This window comes from Leptodactylus fuscus, chromosome 5 (assembly GCF_031893055.1).
Source record: "Leptodactylus fuscus isolate aLepFus1 chromosome 5, aLepFus1.hap2, whole genome shotgun sequence".
Classification (NCBI taxonomy): domain Eukaryota; kingdom Metazoa; phylum Chordata; class Amphibia; order Anura; family Leptodactylidae; genus Leptodactylus; species Leptodactylus fuscus.
Genome location: NC_134269.1, coordinates 133931279 through 133949895, shown reverse-complemented (window position 1 = coordinate 133949895; position 18617 = coordinate 133931279). Strand labels below are relative to the sequence as shown.

Below are 18617 nucleotides of genomic sequence, written 5' to 3'. Positions count from 1 at the left end.
ATACAAAGCCATCCACAACCTGTCCCCTCCATATATCTCTGAACTAATCTCCCGCTACCTTCCCACACGTAACCTCAGATCCTCCAATGACCTCCTGCTCCGCTCTGCTCTCATCCGCTCCTCACACAACCATCTCCAAGATTTCTCCCGTGCATCCCCCATACTCTGGAACTCCTTACCAAGACACATAAGACTGATCCCCACAATCACAAGCTTCAAGAAGGCCCTGAAGACTCACCTATTCAGGAAGGCCTACAACCTCCAATAATGCTATCACCGCACTGCCATCTGTACAGTCTCCCCCTCTCCTTCTGTCTCTATCCCCCTTCCCTCATAGATTGTAAGCCCTCGCGGGCAGAGCCCTCTACCCCACTGTGCCAGTCAGTCATTGTTAGCATTATATCTACCTGTATATTTTGTGTATTGTATGTAACCCCCAAATGTAAAGCACCATGGAATTAATGGTGCTATATAAATAAACAACAACAATAATAATAATAATAATAATGATAATAATAATAATAATGATTTTTCGCTGTATAGTTCAGTTTGGTCTATTATACCACCATTATTATACACAGTATATCCATATACATTAATATATGTAATAAATCAGAGTTTACAAGTGTAAAACATTGCTATTTTAAGTTACCTTGTACTATCTTACCTCTTGATACCTTGAAACTCCTCCGTTAACTGCCGCATCAATAACTCCATTCAGGCACATTGTCAGGGGGTTTATATTCTGCATCTGCCGGGCCTGACACTGACTTATCAGAGTTCTCAGTTGCTGGTTCTTATTTTCTAAAACTTCAATAGCATTTTCAAGTGGGCTCATCTCCACCTAATGATATATTCAGAAATGTCAGCAAAAAAACAAAAACACTTTGTGGCGGTGCCAGGGGCGCATTTACTTATCAAAATGTGCCTGAATTCTGGTGCAAAAAAAGCATGCATGCTGTGTGCCACATTTTTACTTGTTTTAGACACCATTTGCCCTTTACTTATCAAGGGGGAGTGGCTTGAAGAAAAGCAACCTGATTCCTGTAAAAGGTCTGTCGCCTAAGATGCATATGCCATGGTGCAAAGTTAGCCTATGCCATCTAGACTAGATGTGCCAAATTTATCCAACAACGCAAGTGAGAAAAATAGCACCCAAATCCAGAAACTTTTAGCCTTGAAACATATATAAACTTTCAATCAACAATTGATGTTCTGGCAGCTTTTGTGACAATAATTGTTGTATTATACTTTCTTAATAGATTTTGGACCATTGCTGTGAAATCTTTCACTGAAATCCACTTTCCGTCTATTCTGTATTCTTTCCCTTTTTTCCTATTGCTAGCTGAAATCTGTACACTGCTTCTCACTAGGGGTATGAAGTGGAGGACTCTCATATGAAGCTGACGCTGAGGCCAAACCGTTTTATCTTGACATTATAAAACTTAGAACAGTAGTTTTGCTGTCATATTAATAATGCCATTCTAATCTATTATATGGCACCCAGGTATGACACAGATCTACCTGTATGATTTCCATTGGGATTGGTATCGTTATATGCAGCTGCAGTAGCTACTAAACTAGAATGGGAAAAAACAATTCCCCTATTGCTTTTTTTTTTTTGGCTTGGTTTTGTTTCTATGGCATTCACCATGAGGTATAAATGACGTTAATTGTTTGACAGGTCATTATGATCATGTTGAATCTAACATATATATTTAGTTTTACTACTTTTGCACAATGATGCTTTTTCACAAAATTGTTTTTTTTTTTTTTGTGTCACTGAATTCTAAGACTGCAACATTTTTATTTTCCAATCAGTGGAGTTTTTGGAGGGCTTGTGTTCTTGCAGGATGAGCTGTAATTTTCATTGGTAACATTATGAGATACATAAGAACAAAAGATGGAAGTGAATAGAGGAGGCCTAGTATATCAGAGTAGATATTACTGAAGCTGCTAGTGAATGGGGAGCATGTGCTGTCTTCGCTTTTATTTAATTAATATGAGTGGCGCATCAGCCCCATCTACTGCATAGCTTTGTTTCTGGTGAACTGAAGTGCTGCTCCTATTACTTGAATAGGACAAGCACTGCATACGTTTCCTGTCCACTAGCAGATTCTAGCAATCGGGTTCTGCAAGAACAGATTATCTGTGTGGGGTCCAGGTGTCAGACCCTGAGAGGTCACTAACTGATGTATCATATGGATAGGTCATTAGATTGTACATTTGATTTGGGACTAGAAAACGGGTGTTTTAAATAAAAAATCAGGAGCAGTTTGTATGAGAACTGTATGTTGTGGTATTGTTATGACAGGTCCTCTCTTAAAGGGCAAATATTCTAATATAATTCCATTACACCATCATTGGTGGTGGATATAATTAAATAGTTGGTTTTATGTGTCCAGGATTGGGAACTAGAGGCTTAATGAGGGACTGCTTAGGAGGGCACAGACCCAATAGCAGCTTTGCTCCTACCTTAAATCCTTTTTTGAAGTTAAAGAGGGATCGGTTTCCTCTGAGGCAATGTTGTGGGAAGCCCATAAGGCAATTATGAGGGGTCATTGCATTGCCCTATGAACTAAAATTAAACATAATGCCACTGTCTGTTGGAATGATATTACACCCAACAAGACCATCCTCAAATTGCTGATTGATCTCCGTGGCCAAATTAAAGCCATCCTACTACAGAAGATTGATAAGTTACTTCTTTATATGAAACAACAAGATTATGATAGAACTAATAAAACTCACAAAGCTCTTGGCCATGCAATTTCAGGATCAGGTGGAAAGGGGTATGTAATTTACAATCCCTCTAAGGTTGCCTGCACGTTCCATGAATATTATGAAAAGCTGTACTCCCTGAAAGGGATGTTTCTTAGACTACCTTTCTGAAATCTTGTCACTTACCTTCCCTTACCCTTATTAAGCAGCTCTTCTTCACCTTAATAAACCTATTGAAACTGATTAGGTAGAGCAGCTAACAAACAGATCTTCCCAATGGGTAGTTGCCAGGGGCCCGATGGTTTTTGTATATGTACTAAAAAGTTTTTAGTGCTGAGTTACTCCCTTGCTTGGTTCCTCTGATTAATGCTTTATGATATGGTCCCCCATCCCTGACTCCTTTTTGCACTCCTTCCTCTCCCTTATTCTGAAGCCTGGGAGAGATCACTTGGATTATAATAATTTTAGCCCTATAGTGCTTTTGAATACTGATCTCAAGATGTTCACCAAGATTTTAGCTTCACAACTTGTCTCTCCTCTCTAATACATAAAGATCAAGTGGGATTTGTCCCTTGCCATTTTTTCCCAGTAGGCTTCATCTTAATTTTCCTGGAAAAACTCTGAAAAAAGACTCTACAACGGCTTTTGTATATACTCATTTCTGCTCATTGCCTTATACCTAGGAATTGGAGGCAGACTTACCCCTCTGTCTCTAGAGGAGTTGTATACTAGAATCTGAGAGCTTAGGACCATGGAACACTTAACTGTTCTTTTGAATGAGGAGGAGGATTGAAATTAGGCAATATGGGAACATTGTGACACCTTTTGGTTACTTTGTGACCCTTGACAGCTCCTGATGTGATTGGCCCTGATCTTATCGCTGCCAGTGTGACAATCCCCCTCTCCCATCTCTTCCATTCCTTCTCTCTCCTTTTGTTTCATGTCTTTTGTTCTTCTTTTCCTTCATTATTGTTGCCTGCTTTGGGTCTTCTGCCCATGTACTTCATTGCCATTTATGGTTGTTTTGTATTACAAATAACTTGCACATATTTCCTATTGCCTTGTTAAAATTCAATAAAAAATACAAATCGAAAAAAACCAAAATAGTTGGTTATACAGTTCCTCATGTAGGATTTTGTATGCAAGCAGACTTTTCTCTCTGCATTTTTCTGCTTTTTTTCAGGTGGAAATTCAGCAGACCACATTATAGTCTGTGGGGTCCATGGGTAACTGCTTTTTTTACGCGGATTAGGTTTCCGCTCTCAAGCAGACCCAACGACCAGAAACCTGAATGCAGGTGTGAACTGAGAGCTACTGTTTAACGTATGAGATATGGGTGCTTGATAACTAACGTAAATGTAGCATACTATGAATTCAATCATTAAAATTTTTGTTTTATATTCCCTTACCATAACATTATATTTTTCTTAAAAGATCAAAAACTATTCAATGTGACATAGGGAGCATTTTTTTTTCACAGAGCTGTATAGGAATAAACATTGCCTTGTGATTGGGAAAACCACTACAAAGCATGCATTGCTTACAAATATATGCTTCAAATAACGTCCTTTTCAAAAAAAAGGGGGAAGGAAAGAAAATCTCCTGCAGCTGGCAGTGGATAGTTTAATAACAGCTCTTATACATCACTATCCATAGACTGGGAAACAACAGCAAGCCTCACTGTGCACTTCCAGAAATTCAGCCCGCAAATTAAGGTCACAAACACTAGGCTTTTGTCTGTATGTTTGTTTGTTTGCAAAGGCTTGGGAAAAAAGATCAGCATAGGAAATTCTAAAAATGCCAGAAAAGTGGTAATGTCCACATTTCAGTATGTCTAGATTACGGTTTGATACTATACAATGGAATATATATGCTAATGCTACCATACATATTATTCAATGTGCTGAATGTCTACCTTATTTTGGGGAAAGGTATACAGGTTGCTTTTTAGATCTTTTATTTCAGTTATATGTACTAGGTATAACGCCTATAAAAATGTTTATCACCAATCTGACTGTGTCTATGTCTAAGATCAAAACCTGGGCACAGCTTTTGAAAGTACAACAAAGATAAATAACAGGCCTGTTATAATCCAAGTGGATGACAGTCAACGTGGGAAGAATAGCTTTATTTTTAGATTTATAAGACACACGTAGATATTTCTTAGCAGGCATATTTTACACTTTACTTTTAAAATCTCATTGTTTACTTAACACCAAAATGTATTTCAGGTTTTGTGACTGTAATGTTATCAGCTAACTGGACTTAAAGTGTAACTCACATTTATTTTTTTTTTTGCTATTGAGTCGGGGTTATTTGGTGACCATTGTTGCTATCTAACTTCCTTTCTAATAGAAAATAGAAAGATCCCGGGATCTACATTAGTAAGCAGGTAATTATAGTGGAATATGTAGTAACAGTATGATAGGAGAGAGGGTTCTATTACCTGTGGGGGTACTACTAGAGTTTTATTACAAAAATAATACCCACCAACAGTTAATAACATTACTTGTGGTGTGTGGGCACTATTAGGCCACTATTACAGTAATAGTACCCCTCCCCCCCACAGTTAATAATAGTCCCCTCACAAACAGGTAGTGTTATCAGCTGGAGGGCACTGTAACTGTAATAGAGCCCTAGAGGTGTCCTCCACAGGTTAAAAACATCAGTTGCAGTTTTATTATATTCACAAACATGCTCTCACTTCACCCTTTCTAACACCTGCTCCACATGGACTTTTTAATGGTTTTAAATTTATTTAATATACTTGAAATTAAAGTATGTTTGTGAGAGCAATAAAAATGGATCAATTCTTTTTAACCAGTTGAATTTATCACATTATGGGGGCAATTCTTACACCATTCTTCATTCATTTCATGCCTCTTAGTAATTATAGCCCATGTAGTTGTGCCTGGTCGCAGATCTATACTGGTCAGGGACAATTGTAGATTTGTAGTTTAATTCATGCCAGTTTTCTGGCATGAGTTAAAGGGGTGTTCCAGGCAAAAAATGTTTATTTATTTATTCATTTTTTTTAAAAAAGGTCTGTTGGTGCTATTAATGGGTTAATAAATGCACCCATATACCTTTAACAGTGTTTTGAATGATTTCTGGGAGCTCCTGGTATCTTCAGCATTTGTTTACATGGTTCAGCTTCCTGTTATGTAACCTCCACACTAGCTCCCTCTCACCCCCTTCCTCTCTCCCTCCCTGTCTCTCTAGCTATCCCACCCACTTCCCAACTCAATTATACTTAAGTGTCTTCCTCTTGCGGAACGGCCCATCCTTTTATGATTCTGCCAACAGGCACAATAGTCCCAGTGCTGCTTTGTGCTCTGCAGCCAAAGATCCAGCTCTACTGCGCAGGCGTGGGAGCTGCACAATAGAGGTGGATTATCGGGTACAGAGCAGCGCTGGAACTATAGTACGCACTGGCAGTCAGAAAACAGGGAGGAGCTTCCCCACAGGAGAAAACCTGGAAGGGAGAGATGTAAGTATGATGGAGTGGATGGGGAAGGGGGGTTGTAGCAGTGATGTTCTGTTTCTGGAAACAGGGAAACAGACCCTGGATAACTAGCAAATGTGACCACCCCAGGGATATGGATAAATATATATTTTTGATAAATTATGTTATTTAGAAAGTAAGGGGGAGGGTGTTTAGATTAGTGCCAAAAATGTGCCTAGTTGAGGAGCATTTTTTCAACCTTCTGGGTACATAAACATTAGTAACTGCGGGTCATGTCTTTATTTTTTCTTTTTAACATCAGGTGTGCACGACAACAAAAAAACTAGACTAGATCAAGCTTGGAAAAGTTCCTTGTGTCTTCCCTGGACTTTGTTTGCCTGTAAAGATACTCCTGCAAGCTATTGCCTTCATAATCTCTATGTGAAAGGTGGATTCCATTTCTCTCTACCCTACTGCTCTAAAAACGAGTGGAATGTTAGACTGGACAGTTTTAAAACGTGCCAGATTTATCATGGTGTCTGATTTTAGATGATAACTTGGACACATTATTATGCTGTATGGTCTAACTTTCATCTCAGACATCTTAGTTTACTGCAGAAAAATACAATAAAATTTTGGTGAGCCCTTGTAAGAACAGGCCATGCCCACTTTCCTCTAATGCTCCTTTTCTTATAGCCTTGCCCAGAGCTCTATACAAGTTATAAAAGTGTCTAAAACACTCAGTAAATAAGGCACAAGGCATGCCATTTTTTGGCACCTGAATTCTGATGCATTTTGTTTCGTAAACCCCCCCCCCCCCGCCATTATAAAATTGTAAGCAAAGTAATGTATGCTCCACAAAACCGTACATGAGGAGCCAACAAATTACAAGAGCCTTTTCCCATGAACAGTTAGATGTAAGGCATCACTGAGAATCCCAACATGTCAAGCTATTTCCCAGATCAAGGCATTTAATTGGGGCACGACTGTAATGTAAGCACAGCAAGTGTTTCCATGGAAACACATACTTATCATACAGTCATCTGCTTTCCAAGTACTAAACTAATTTCCACAAGCAGTGAATATTTTATACCGCTTTACAAAAAACAGTAGATACCATGTAAAAAAAGAACGCAGACTTACCACTTCGCGTTTATCAACTTCAAACCATCGTGAGATACCAGGCAGGCTTTGCACCAGTGTCAGAGCTGTTCTCTCTACCCAGAGGCTCTTAAAATTGAGAAAATATTTGTTCATTAAAACTACAGCATAGCAATTGGAAAATACACATAATGTACAATAGAAAATACTTATCAACAATCTAAATTCCCTATCGGTATTTCTTTGTGTGGGTTTCCGCTCACATTCCAAACACAGGGAGAACATACAAACTCCTTGCAGATGGATTCAAACCCAGGACCCCAGTACTGCAAGGCGGCAGCAATAACCATTGAGCCACTGTACTGCCCATATTATTTTATTATTTTTATATACCTATATTAATAAATGCTAATAATAAAAGTAAAAGCCAAAGTAACAGTGAAGACATCAGGACACTTCTATGAATGCTAGCTCCCAATTTAATTGGTACATGGAAGGGAAGGCGCAATGATGAATAAAGAAATAATATGAAATATTATGATAAAGACAAATATGGAATATTAGTAATGGTTAATCGTACATGTTTGTTAAACTGTTAATTTGGCCAGTGGCAAAAAACACTGCCTCAATCTGTAAGGTCACCTATGTCTGAGGCATACTACTCAAGGAGAAAGTGGGACACACTATTTTCATTTAGTAGAAACTGTATCTTTCCAAGCTCAGCGTCTCCACCTCTATCATATGCTGCCCTCAGGTAAACTTGGCAGATCTGATTTAAAGCAATCCTTGCAACTGCACTTACAAAACTTCTGATATCCCAATAAACCTGCAAAGAATATAGACTGGACAGTGCTCAATAGCCATCAGCCAATAGCACATTTTCCAAACTCCCCCATATATACACACTTGCTATGATGTCAATGAGGAAAGAGGAGTAAGCCTCTTTCAGCAGGGACTTATGTCTTATAAGATGAAAGGATCAGGTGAGTATTAATACAATAAGATTCATCCCCCCCCCCAATATAATGGGAACCCAAAAATTCCTGCAGGATGCAGAGCTCGGTTTTTGCCACTGGAGCTCTGCAGGTCTCCCAGTATGCTTATTTGCCTTCTCTAGTTAAGTGGTGGGTGCCGCTGCTCGGTAGAAATCCTGGTTTTCTTCTGTATGCAAGTGGGTTCTCTGGGAGTACTGGGCCCCAGTGCTCAAACAGTAGAGCTGATTGCGCATGCCCATGGCAATTTTCCTGTGGCCGCTTACACAGTAAACTGGTGTAAATGGCCATTTTCTTGTGGCTACTTATACAGTAAGCGGCCACAAGAAAATGGCCATGGGCATGCGCAGTCGACTCTACCAGAGGCCTGACGGCAGAGCCGACTGAGCATGCCTAGAAGTTTGAAGCCAGCGCCAGAAGAAGACGCAGGGAGAGGCCGTTCCAGGCGAAGATAGAGGCAGCGCTGGGAGTTCTCTCGCACCATTGGGGAGGTCCCAGTGCTGTTTGAGTGCTAGGGACCGCCCCCAGTGCTGCAAGAGAACTCATTTGCATACAGAAGAAAACCGGGCAGTGTGGAGAAGACATCTAAAGGTAGGAGACGAATAGCCTTTCTTAAGGCTATTCCTACGTGTTAGGGAGAAAAAGTTGAATTTTAATGATTGTTGTTTTTTTTTTTTTTGTTTTTTTTTAAAGGAATTCAAACAAACATCTAAGACAATGATAATTAGATTTACAGCAAGAAAATTATCTCCAAATATGGTATATACACAAGACTGGCCTAAAACAATGTTAATGGCTCACACAGACCAAGACAAAGCTAAGATTATAATCCTTTTGAGAATTTGTGGGTGTTCTATTTTGTTGAATCTCAATATAGTGAAGAAAAAAAACAAAAAAAACCCCAAGAATAATTGTAGTGTATATATGTGCAAAATTGACCAATTTGCCCATATTTCTGGATTAAATTTCCCAAAATATTGCAGGAAAACAAATATAATGCACAAACCATGTAACTGAGTAGACTATAGTTACTCTTACACTAAGTCATATGCACAGTCCTGTGTGATGATCCTGTCAAGTAAGAACCTATCTTTAGCTCTGAAAAATCTCCCGAGGACAAAAGTCTTTTCAAGGGATCCACTTCCCCATTTTCATCCGGATGATAAATGTCTAGATGTAATTGAAAGCTCTCTCTCTCTCTGTGCTGGGAATATTCAAATGCAAAGTAGTCATTTCTGCTAACACAAAATTCCTTGTGTTAAATAGCAGAAATAGGAAATGTGTAAAGAAGAAAATGTGACCTCCTTTGCACTCTGTACAATCTAAAGTCTACAGTGCACTGCCTAGGAGGATTGTATGTACCATGAGACTGGAGAATAGTTTACAAAAGATGCATTTTACCTTGAATTCATTTTCCTTGTCCTTTGTACCCTTATGGAAAGGTCTGTCATACCGGAACCTCCAAATGTGATTTACTTTGTAAAAGCTTTTGATATTATCAGGAATACCCTCTCTCTGAAGAACCTCTTGGCTTTCAGGAATAGGAGTAACAGCATAAATCTGTAAATCTAGGCACAAAGTTAAGGCTAATGCAGAACAAACAACTCAAAACATGCATTTAAAAAGGCACTAATTAAAGTTCATTTGCAATAAATCATATCATGCAGGCAATAAATAAAAATCAAGCTTAAAAAACATTTGCATGTACCATTTATTTTCTGATGCAACATTTCCCATTTACTTTTATATCTGGATGCCATGGTAAATGGTGGCAGATATTATCTTGAATGGAATTTTAATAACCTGTTGAAAAATGTGTTATTTGTTGAGATAAGCTTTTTATTTTTTTTTCTTAACCCTCTTAATCCCTGCCAGCGAGAGGCAAAAATCTATCTATGGATGAGTGATCAATTTTTTTTACTAAATTACAAAAAAAAAAAAAAAATACATTAAATAACACAAAAATAACAATAAATCAACACACATAAATATTATAACAGTAAAACAAACTTATAAAGAGTACCTGTAGCAAAGTACAAAATGTGAAGTAAATGGCACATACAGTATCATTGGATTGCTGCTGAGCCCCTGAACAATATGGCTTATTTTTTTTAAATCTTATCCTCCCATTCAATAGATATGACCTCTGGAAGGTAAATACAAATCAGCTCTCTAACTTTTATTCTCCAAATGGATGGTAAGCTTTTATTTTCTCAGAAAAAAAGAAAAGGTTGCTGCCCATTTGGAGAATAAAAGCAAACATACATGTCTTTTGAACAGGGGATAGATTTTTATTTTTTTTTAAAGTGAACCATGTAACCTTTTTTCTAATCTGTTTCTATTTCCTGGATGAAGCATTTTTCTATGTGGATAATGGGGGCTGCCATCTTGCATGATCTTCTCCTCTGCTCTGTTAAAGAGGACCTTTCATCAGATTGGGCACAGGCAGTTCTATATACTGCTGGAAAGCTGACAGTGCGCTGAATTCAGCGCACTGTCGGCTTTCCTGATCTGTGCCCCGGGTAAAGCACTATCGGTCCCAGTATCGTAGCGCTTTACAGTCAAAAGGGCGTTTCTGACACTTAGCCAGGGACACCCTTCTGCCCAGCAGCGCCTATCGCGCTGTACTGTGGAGCGGGGAGGAGCGCCCCTCCCTCTGCTCACACAGCTCGTCTATAGACGAGTATTATCAGGAGAAGGAGGGGGCGTTCCTCCCCGGTCTTAGAGCACAGCGCGATAGGCGCTGCTGGGCAGAACGGCGTCCCTGGCTATCTGTCAGAAACGCCCTTCTGACTGTAAAGCGCTACAGTACCGGGACCGATAGCGCTTTACCCGGGGCACAGATCGGGAAAGCTGATAGTGTGCTGAATTCAGCGCACTGTCGGCTTTCCAGCAGTATATAGAACTGCCTTTGCCCAATCTGATGAAAGGTCCTCTTTAACAACATTTAGCGATATGCTTTACAGCAGGCTCAAGGTGGTAGGCAGCAATAGATTGGAACCAACATTTTCTAGTCGTGCTGTGTGCATGGAAGGTGTATAGATAAGCTATGACATGATGGTGTTATCTATAGAGGTTTTAGTCTGGATCTGACTCATTGCGTTCTGTAGCAAAGATTTCTAGACATACTCTGTACAGGGAGAGGAAGTAGATGAGTTGTGAAATCATCTATTTCGGTAGTGGCTGCGACGATGTGTTAAGAATAACGATGGATGTTATCTGTACAGGTGTGAACTTCTATTGTAATATTGTGTCTTATTTATGCAAATGAGATCACTGGTACAATGAAAACCCCTACAGGATAAGCAAGTGCTATGCTCCATGTTTGGGAGAATACTTAAGGACTTTTCGGCATAGGTTATGAATGACTATCAGGCCAAATTAGGCTGGTCCATTCCTAACAAGTCATGTGCCTCTTTGCTGGTTCCAGTGTCCAAACTCAAGTAAAGACTATTTCAGAATTTGTTCTCTGCTGTTAGATCTGTATTTTCTCACTACTGGAAAACCACTGTTTGCTCATCCTTGTCGGATTGGTTGTCAGACCTCCTTCATATCATGTGAAAGGAGATCTTGGCAAAGAAGCACAGGTTTGAAACTCCAGTACCCTTAGTACCCTTAGCAGAAGTTAATGAGAGAATCCAATGTCTTTAGATTCATTGGTTGAGAGGCTGCCGATTTCCTGAGAAGCAATAGAACATGCATGATTGCGCAATGTACTGGTGCTTATCTTTCAAGTTTTCCTAAATTTGGTTAATGGAATTCAGTTCATGAATCCATTCCACATCACTATATATGGAAAAATTATGGAAAGGTGTATATACACTCACCGGCCACTTTATTAGGTACACCATGCTAGTAACGGGTTGGACCCCCTTTTGCCTTCAGAACTGCCTCAATTCTTCGTGGCATAGATTTAACAAGGTGCTGGAAGCATTCCTCAGAGATTTTGGTCCATATTGACATGATGGCATCACACAGTTGCCGCAGATTTGTCGGCTGCACATCCATGATGCGAATCTTCCGTTCCACCACATCCCAAAGATGCTCTATTGGATTGAGATCTGGTGACTGTGGAGGCCATTGGAGTACAGTGAACTCATTGTCATGTTCAAGAAACCAGTCTGAGATGATTCCAGCTTTATGACATGGCGCATTATCCTGCTGAAAGTAGCCATCAGATGTTGGGTACATTGTGGTCATAAAGGGATGGACATGGTCAGCAACAATACTCAGGTAGGCTTTGGCGTTGCAACGATGCTCAATTGGTACCAAGGGGCCCAAAGAGTGCCAAGAAAATATTCCCCACACCATGACACCACCACCACCAGCCTGAACCGTTGATACAAGGCAGGATGGATCCATGCTTTCATGTTGTTGACGCCAAATTCTGACCCTACCATCCGAATGTTGCAGCAGAAATCGAGACTCATCAGACCAGGCAACGTTTTTCCAATCTTCAATTGTCCAATTTCGATGAGCTTGTGCAAATTGTAGCCTCAGTTTCCTGTTCTTAGCTGAAAGGAGTGGCACCCGGTGTGGTCTTCTGCTGCTGTAGCCCATCTGCCTCAAAGTTCGACGTACTGTGCGTTCAGAGATGCTCTTCTGGCTACCTTGGTTGTAACGGGTGGCTATTTGAGTCACTGTTGCCTTTCTATCAGCTCGAACCAGTCTGGCCATTCTTCTCTGACCTCTGGCATCAACAACGCATTTCCGCCCACAGAACTGCCACTCACTGGATGTTTTTTCTTTTTCGGACCATTCTCTGTAAACCCTAGAGATGGTTGTGCGTGAAAATCCCAGTAGATCAGCAGTTTCTGAAATACTCAGACCAGCCCTTCTAGCACCAACAACCATGCCACGTTCAAAGGCACTCAAATCACCTTTCTTCCCCATACTGATGCTCGGTTTGAACTGCAGGAGATTGTCTTGACCATGTCTACATGCCTAAATGCACTGAGTTGCCGCCATGTGATTGGCTGATTAGAAATTAAGTGTTAACGAGCAGTTGGACAGGTGTACCTAATAAAGTGGCCGGTGAGTGTATATAGCTTGACATGTCATTAGACTCCTGTTGCTGAAAGGATACACTGAGCTTCTGCCTGGAAGATAGTTTCATCGGGCTGGTTTGCATGTTGCATTGCGATGGCATGTGGAAATTCTGTAAGCATGCGCTGCTGGAAAGCTTCCAATCTCTCGTAGTCATGGCCTCGACAAACAAATTCTTTGTTCTAGTCAGGAAAGACGTTAGTCCACTACTTTTTCAGATTGTATAATAATTGTAACATTTTCCAAAAAATATAATAGCAACAAACTCAGTGTCTAGATAAGCAATAGGTAAGAATAAAAAATAAAAAAAAGTTTCTAACAATATTTGCTAATTAAAGTATCAATAAGAGAATAGGATTTAAAAAAAATCCCTTTGATCATAAACATTCAGTAAAAGTCTCTAGACTGCAGGCTGCTGATGCTGTTTGTGCAGTAACCACCAGAATAAAGAAGTCCTTAACTCTCTGCCAGATTAAGACTTTGTTCACGCCACATTTAGTTGTGTGTCGGACATGAACATTTGTATGAAAATAAGAACATGTATCCAATATGCTAAATCTGACCTGCTGGCAATTGCTAAACAGGTTTACATCTAGATATGATTTTCCTGGATTGTATATGTTAAAATAAACTAAAAATATAGCATACCATATCCCTTATTTTTGTTCATTCTTCTTATTAAATTCTATGTATTTGCAACACTTACTCTTAAAAAAAATGGGAATTTCTTTCCATAAAATCCAACTCGAAAGAACTCTGGCTCCAAGCGCTGTTGGTCCATTATTTTATCATAGAGAGATGCTTCCATCATCTGTACAAACACAGAAAACATCGAGTCAGTCACTTTACACACATCACATAGGTAGCCTGTAGGTCAGTGGATCAAAGCATGCCATACGTACATGGCAATGGTTCTTGCAGATAATCTCTCTCTCTCTCTTTCTCTATATATATGTATACCAACAATAACTAGCTTTTAAAGCCACCTATAAAACCAGGGTGTTAGGAAGAATAATGATATCTGGCAGTTTCTTATGACTGGCGCTGTATTTCTTTCTATACACTGAGGGCTTCCTAAGAGGCACCAATTGTTTTAATGTTGTACCATCTACTATTGTAGGGCTCCATGGCTTTACTTAGGAGACACTGGTCACAGCTGAATTACAGAATTACTGTAATAACCTCAATGTTTTCCTACAGTTAAAAAAAAAAAAAAGTAGAACAAACATTTTTTTCGACAGAAAACAGTACACTTGTCAGACTTTTTACTGAACTGTATTTTAACCCCTTAAGGACCAGGCCATTTTTTGGTTTCGCATTTTCGTTTTTCCCTCCTCACATTTCAAGAGCCATAACTTTTTCATTTTTCAGTTCACAGAGTCACATGATGGCTTATTGTTTGCGGAACAAATTGTACTTTGTAATGGCACCATTTAATATGATGTGCAATGTACTGGGAAGCTGGAAAAAAATTCAGAATGAGGTGCAATTGGAGAAAAAATGCATTTGCGCCATTTTCTTATGGGTTTAATTTTTACAGCGTTCACTGTTTGGTACAAATGACATGTTACCTGTGTTCTACGTGTCAGTACGAACGCGGTGATACCAAATTTATATAGTATTTGAAATGTTTTGATACTTTTAAAAAAATGATAAACTTTGCAAAATAGAAAAAAAAAATTGTGTCATCATGTTCTAACACCTGTAACTTTTTCATATTTCCATGTATGAAGCTGGTTGTGGTGTCTTTTTATGCGGGACAAGATGACGTTTCTATTGATACTATTTGGGGAAAGATCTGATGGTTTGATCACTTTTTATTCAATTTTTTATAGGAGGCAAAGTGTTGAAAAAAAAACGTTTTGGCTGTTTTTATTTTTTTTTGCCGCTACGCCGTTCGCAGTATGGGATAAATGTTTTAATATTCTAATAGTTCGGGCATTTTTGAGCGCGGGGATACCTAATATGTCTATGTTTAATGTTCTTTAATTACTTTTATAGCTAATCTAGGGAAAGGGGGGTGATTTGAACTTTTATATTTTTTTAAATTTTTTTAATACTTTTAAAAACTTTTTTTTTTCTTCTGTTACATTTATGATCAGACCCCTTAGGTACCTTGAAACCTAGGGGGTCTGATCGCTCATACTATTCACTGCAATACTACAGTATTGCAGTGAATAGCAAAATCGCAGCACTTCTAGCCTCTGGCATTATCTAATAGATCTAGTGCAGAGACAAGCCTGGAAGCCTTCAATAGGCTTCCGGCTGTCATAGCAACCGATCACCGCCCTCATGTGACGTTCAGGAGGGCGGCGGTGGGCCAAACATGGCGGCGCCCATGCCGCCGGCGCCGTTTACACACTGCGGTCACGTTTGACCGCAGTGTGTAAAGGGTTAACAGCAGCGATCGGCTCGGGCACCGACCGCTGCTGTTAGTGGCAGGTCCTGGCTGTATTATACAGCTGGCATCTGCCGTGTATGGAGCGAGCTCAGCGTGTGAGCTCGCTCCATACATCCCCATGCGACCCATGACGTACAGTTACGTCAAGGGTCGCTAAGGGGTTAATCTGGAGAACGTAAAGGGAATGTTTCACCACAAAATGACCTTTTTTTTTAACCAAGTTTTCATATTAAACATATGTTTTAATAATTTTTGTTTTTATTTTAGTGAATTTTCCATGTCCATCTCTATTTTCACTATTTATATTTAAAGTATTACATCCTACGATTTTCACTCTGGACAATAAGCCACTTAGGTGCTAGGGTTCTCTCAACACCCACAACTGCCCAAAATATAGCATTTAAATTCACAAAGATGGGAAATTGGCTCATAAAATATAACTTTTTTTTCAAATTCTAAATTATTTATAACACAATAAAATCAAAGGCCTGATTCACCCGACATAATATGGCTGCCCAAAGAATATATTCAAGGCCACTGAATAAGATGTATCTAGTCAGGCACAGTCCCTTAAATAAAGGACCGTTTTTAGGGGAAAGCTAAACACAAAATATGGTTGCTACTCGGGAATAGCATGTGTTTTAGTGGAAAGTAGCTCCGGACATTGCCTTCCAATGGCTGGTAAAATAAAATAAAAAATCGATATACCCGGGATAGATTAAGGAGGTAAATACATAGGGCACCGAGCAGATGTCACAAAGATAGACAAATAAATGAGAAGAAATCAGAACCTTACAGATATTAGGGAAGAAAAACTGTAGAGTGGGGAGTAGACCTGACAAATGTATAGGGATATCTATATGTTAAAATCTAAAGAATACATGATATGCACTCCCAGTTGTAGAAACAATATTAATAAGGAAAAAAAAATGGTGATGTGAAAAAGAGGGGGAGAAATGAAGGGAAGAATAATGGGAGCCTTACAGAAGAGCACATAGGAGATGGAATAAGTGTCTCAAAAGGAAGAGTACAAATGAAATAGATTTATTAAGGCCCTTTGCTGCCTCACTTTACATCAGGTAAATCCATATTGCCTCCTCCCGTAGAATAGGCCTAGGCCCTAATTTGTTACTTTCCATCTTGATAAAGATGGAGATCATTGATGATATTATATTAACTCTCCGCCTAAATTCCCGGCTCCTCTTTCCAACATAATTCAAAAGACATGAACATGCAGCCATGTATACTAACAACCCTTCCCCTCATGTACTGCAATTGATAAAATCTTTAATCTGGTATTTCCTGTTATAGCACTTCTAAATGGCTGTGACTTCTGAATATTTCTGCATGTCACACAGTGTCCACATTTCTAAGTTCCATTTTGGGGTAGTGTAGCCATGTGTCAATTTTTTTCACACAATGGCTATGGACAAGTCAATGCCTTAAATTTCTTCCCTTACCAAAGTCAATAAGGGGGCGATCTGATACCGTATGATCATGCTGTATGTGATATATGTCTTATTATTATGCTACATTCAATTCTATACTATTACATACATGGTGGCAACATTTCCAGATTCTTATGTACTACAGTATAAGATCATTAAGTCATTGGCATGAGTTACCCTCATTTTGCTGAGATTCCTGTAGTCGTAATAGTTTTCATACTGCTCAGCAAGTTTCCTGCAAAGTATTATTCCATTCTCCCAACACTGTGAATAAATGAGAAAAGAAAGAGAAGATCAGTGTAATGTGACATAAAAAGTGAATAAACCACTATTAGTGTATTTTTATTACATAGAAATATTGACTGTGAAGGTTTATGTTACGATGTACATGAAATAATTTAATGCTTCACAAGATTTAAATTTTTTTCTTAAAGTTTTTCTTCACTTATAACCTGAAAATGTAGTTGTGCCTGCAGTTAACCTTAATATCGAAGTCCCTTCCAAACGTCCATGTCTATTTCAGCTACTTTACCGTGAAAAACATCAAATACTGTACTTCGTGCTCAAATCATTTTCGCCCAAATGGGCGCAATGTGACAGTATAAATTGCCAGGACAGAGCGGGGAATATACATACATTTAAGTCTCTACAGAGCACTTTGTTTGTTGCTAGGATATGCCCAGCTCATATGTGAATACCTTCAGATCTGCCTACCTTGCCAGAACAATCTGCAAAGGGAACTTTGAATCAGTGAGCTGGAGAAGCTAATTATAAACCCTGGAAACATTTCACAGCATAAGGGGAAGCCTTGGCTGGCAGCTCGCTCGCAACACAATAGAGCTGAGCGAAACGTTACATTATATTGGAGAATATTACATATGGTAATAGATTTATCTCTGCATCTTCTTCTTTCTTAAAATGAAGGATGTCATCAAAATGATAGTTGTGCAGGCTTTGTTTTAATATAAGGGGTAGGTGTAAATCTGGGTATAGACAATATGTAGTTGGCAGCCAACAGTGGGAAACAGCAGAAGGGAGCCACTGCCAGGCACAGCGCTGGCTTATCTCTCCAGAGAACAAATGGATTGGGCAAACTAAAATTTCTAAGGAATTAACATTCATCCATCTAATGTGCGTGATAACCTTAACCATTATGTGTTATGTTAGTCATCACACCAATGTGTGTGATCAATATAAAGATGATGTTGGACAACCTTATTCAGGATGTGTCCCCCAAGTGTTCAGTTAATGCCCCTGACAAATAGTCGCAATAAACTCAAAGCGCGTCCAGTGGTTAACTAAACTATTTTACAGTATTCCATGTATAGTAAGGGTGTTATTTGCCCTCAAATGCCAGACTGAAGAGCTTTTGAATCTTGATTTAAAATTGATGGGGATGGACAGTTGATTTGTGCTGGCTAATGTGAGCGGTTGGCGAGGTTTATGAGGCTCCAGAAGTTCTT

At 39.2% G+C, this 18617-nt stretch overlaps 1 protein-coding gene across 2 annotated transcripts in view; it reads right to left on the bottom strand.

Annotated features, from left to right (window-relative positions):
• The window catches only part of DOCK4 (dedicator of cytokinesis 4), a 259057-nt gene that overhangs the window by 20717 nt on the left and 219723 nt on the right, over nt 1-18617 (bottom strand). For both annotated transcript variants that reach the window (XM_075274203.1, XM_075274204.1), the window contains 6 exons: nt 17332-17418; nt 14012-14116; nt 13346-13487; nt 9661-9827; nt 7310-7396; nt 668-844 (listed from right to left, as the gene is read on the bottom strand). In XM_075274203.1, the coding sequence (XP_075130304.1) occupies nt 668-844; nt 7310-7396; nt 9661-9827; nt 13346-13487; nt 14012-14116; nt 17332-17418 (765 nt within the window). The remainder of the gene's footprint in view (nt 1-667; nt 845-7309; nt 7397-9660; nt 9828-13345; nt 13488-14011; nt 14117-17331; nt 17419-18617) is intronic.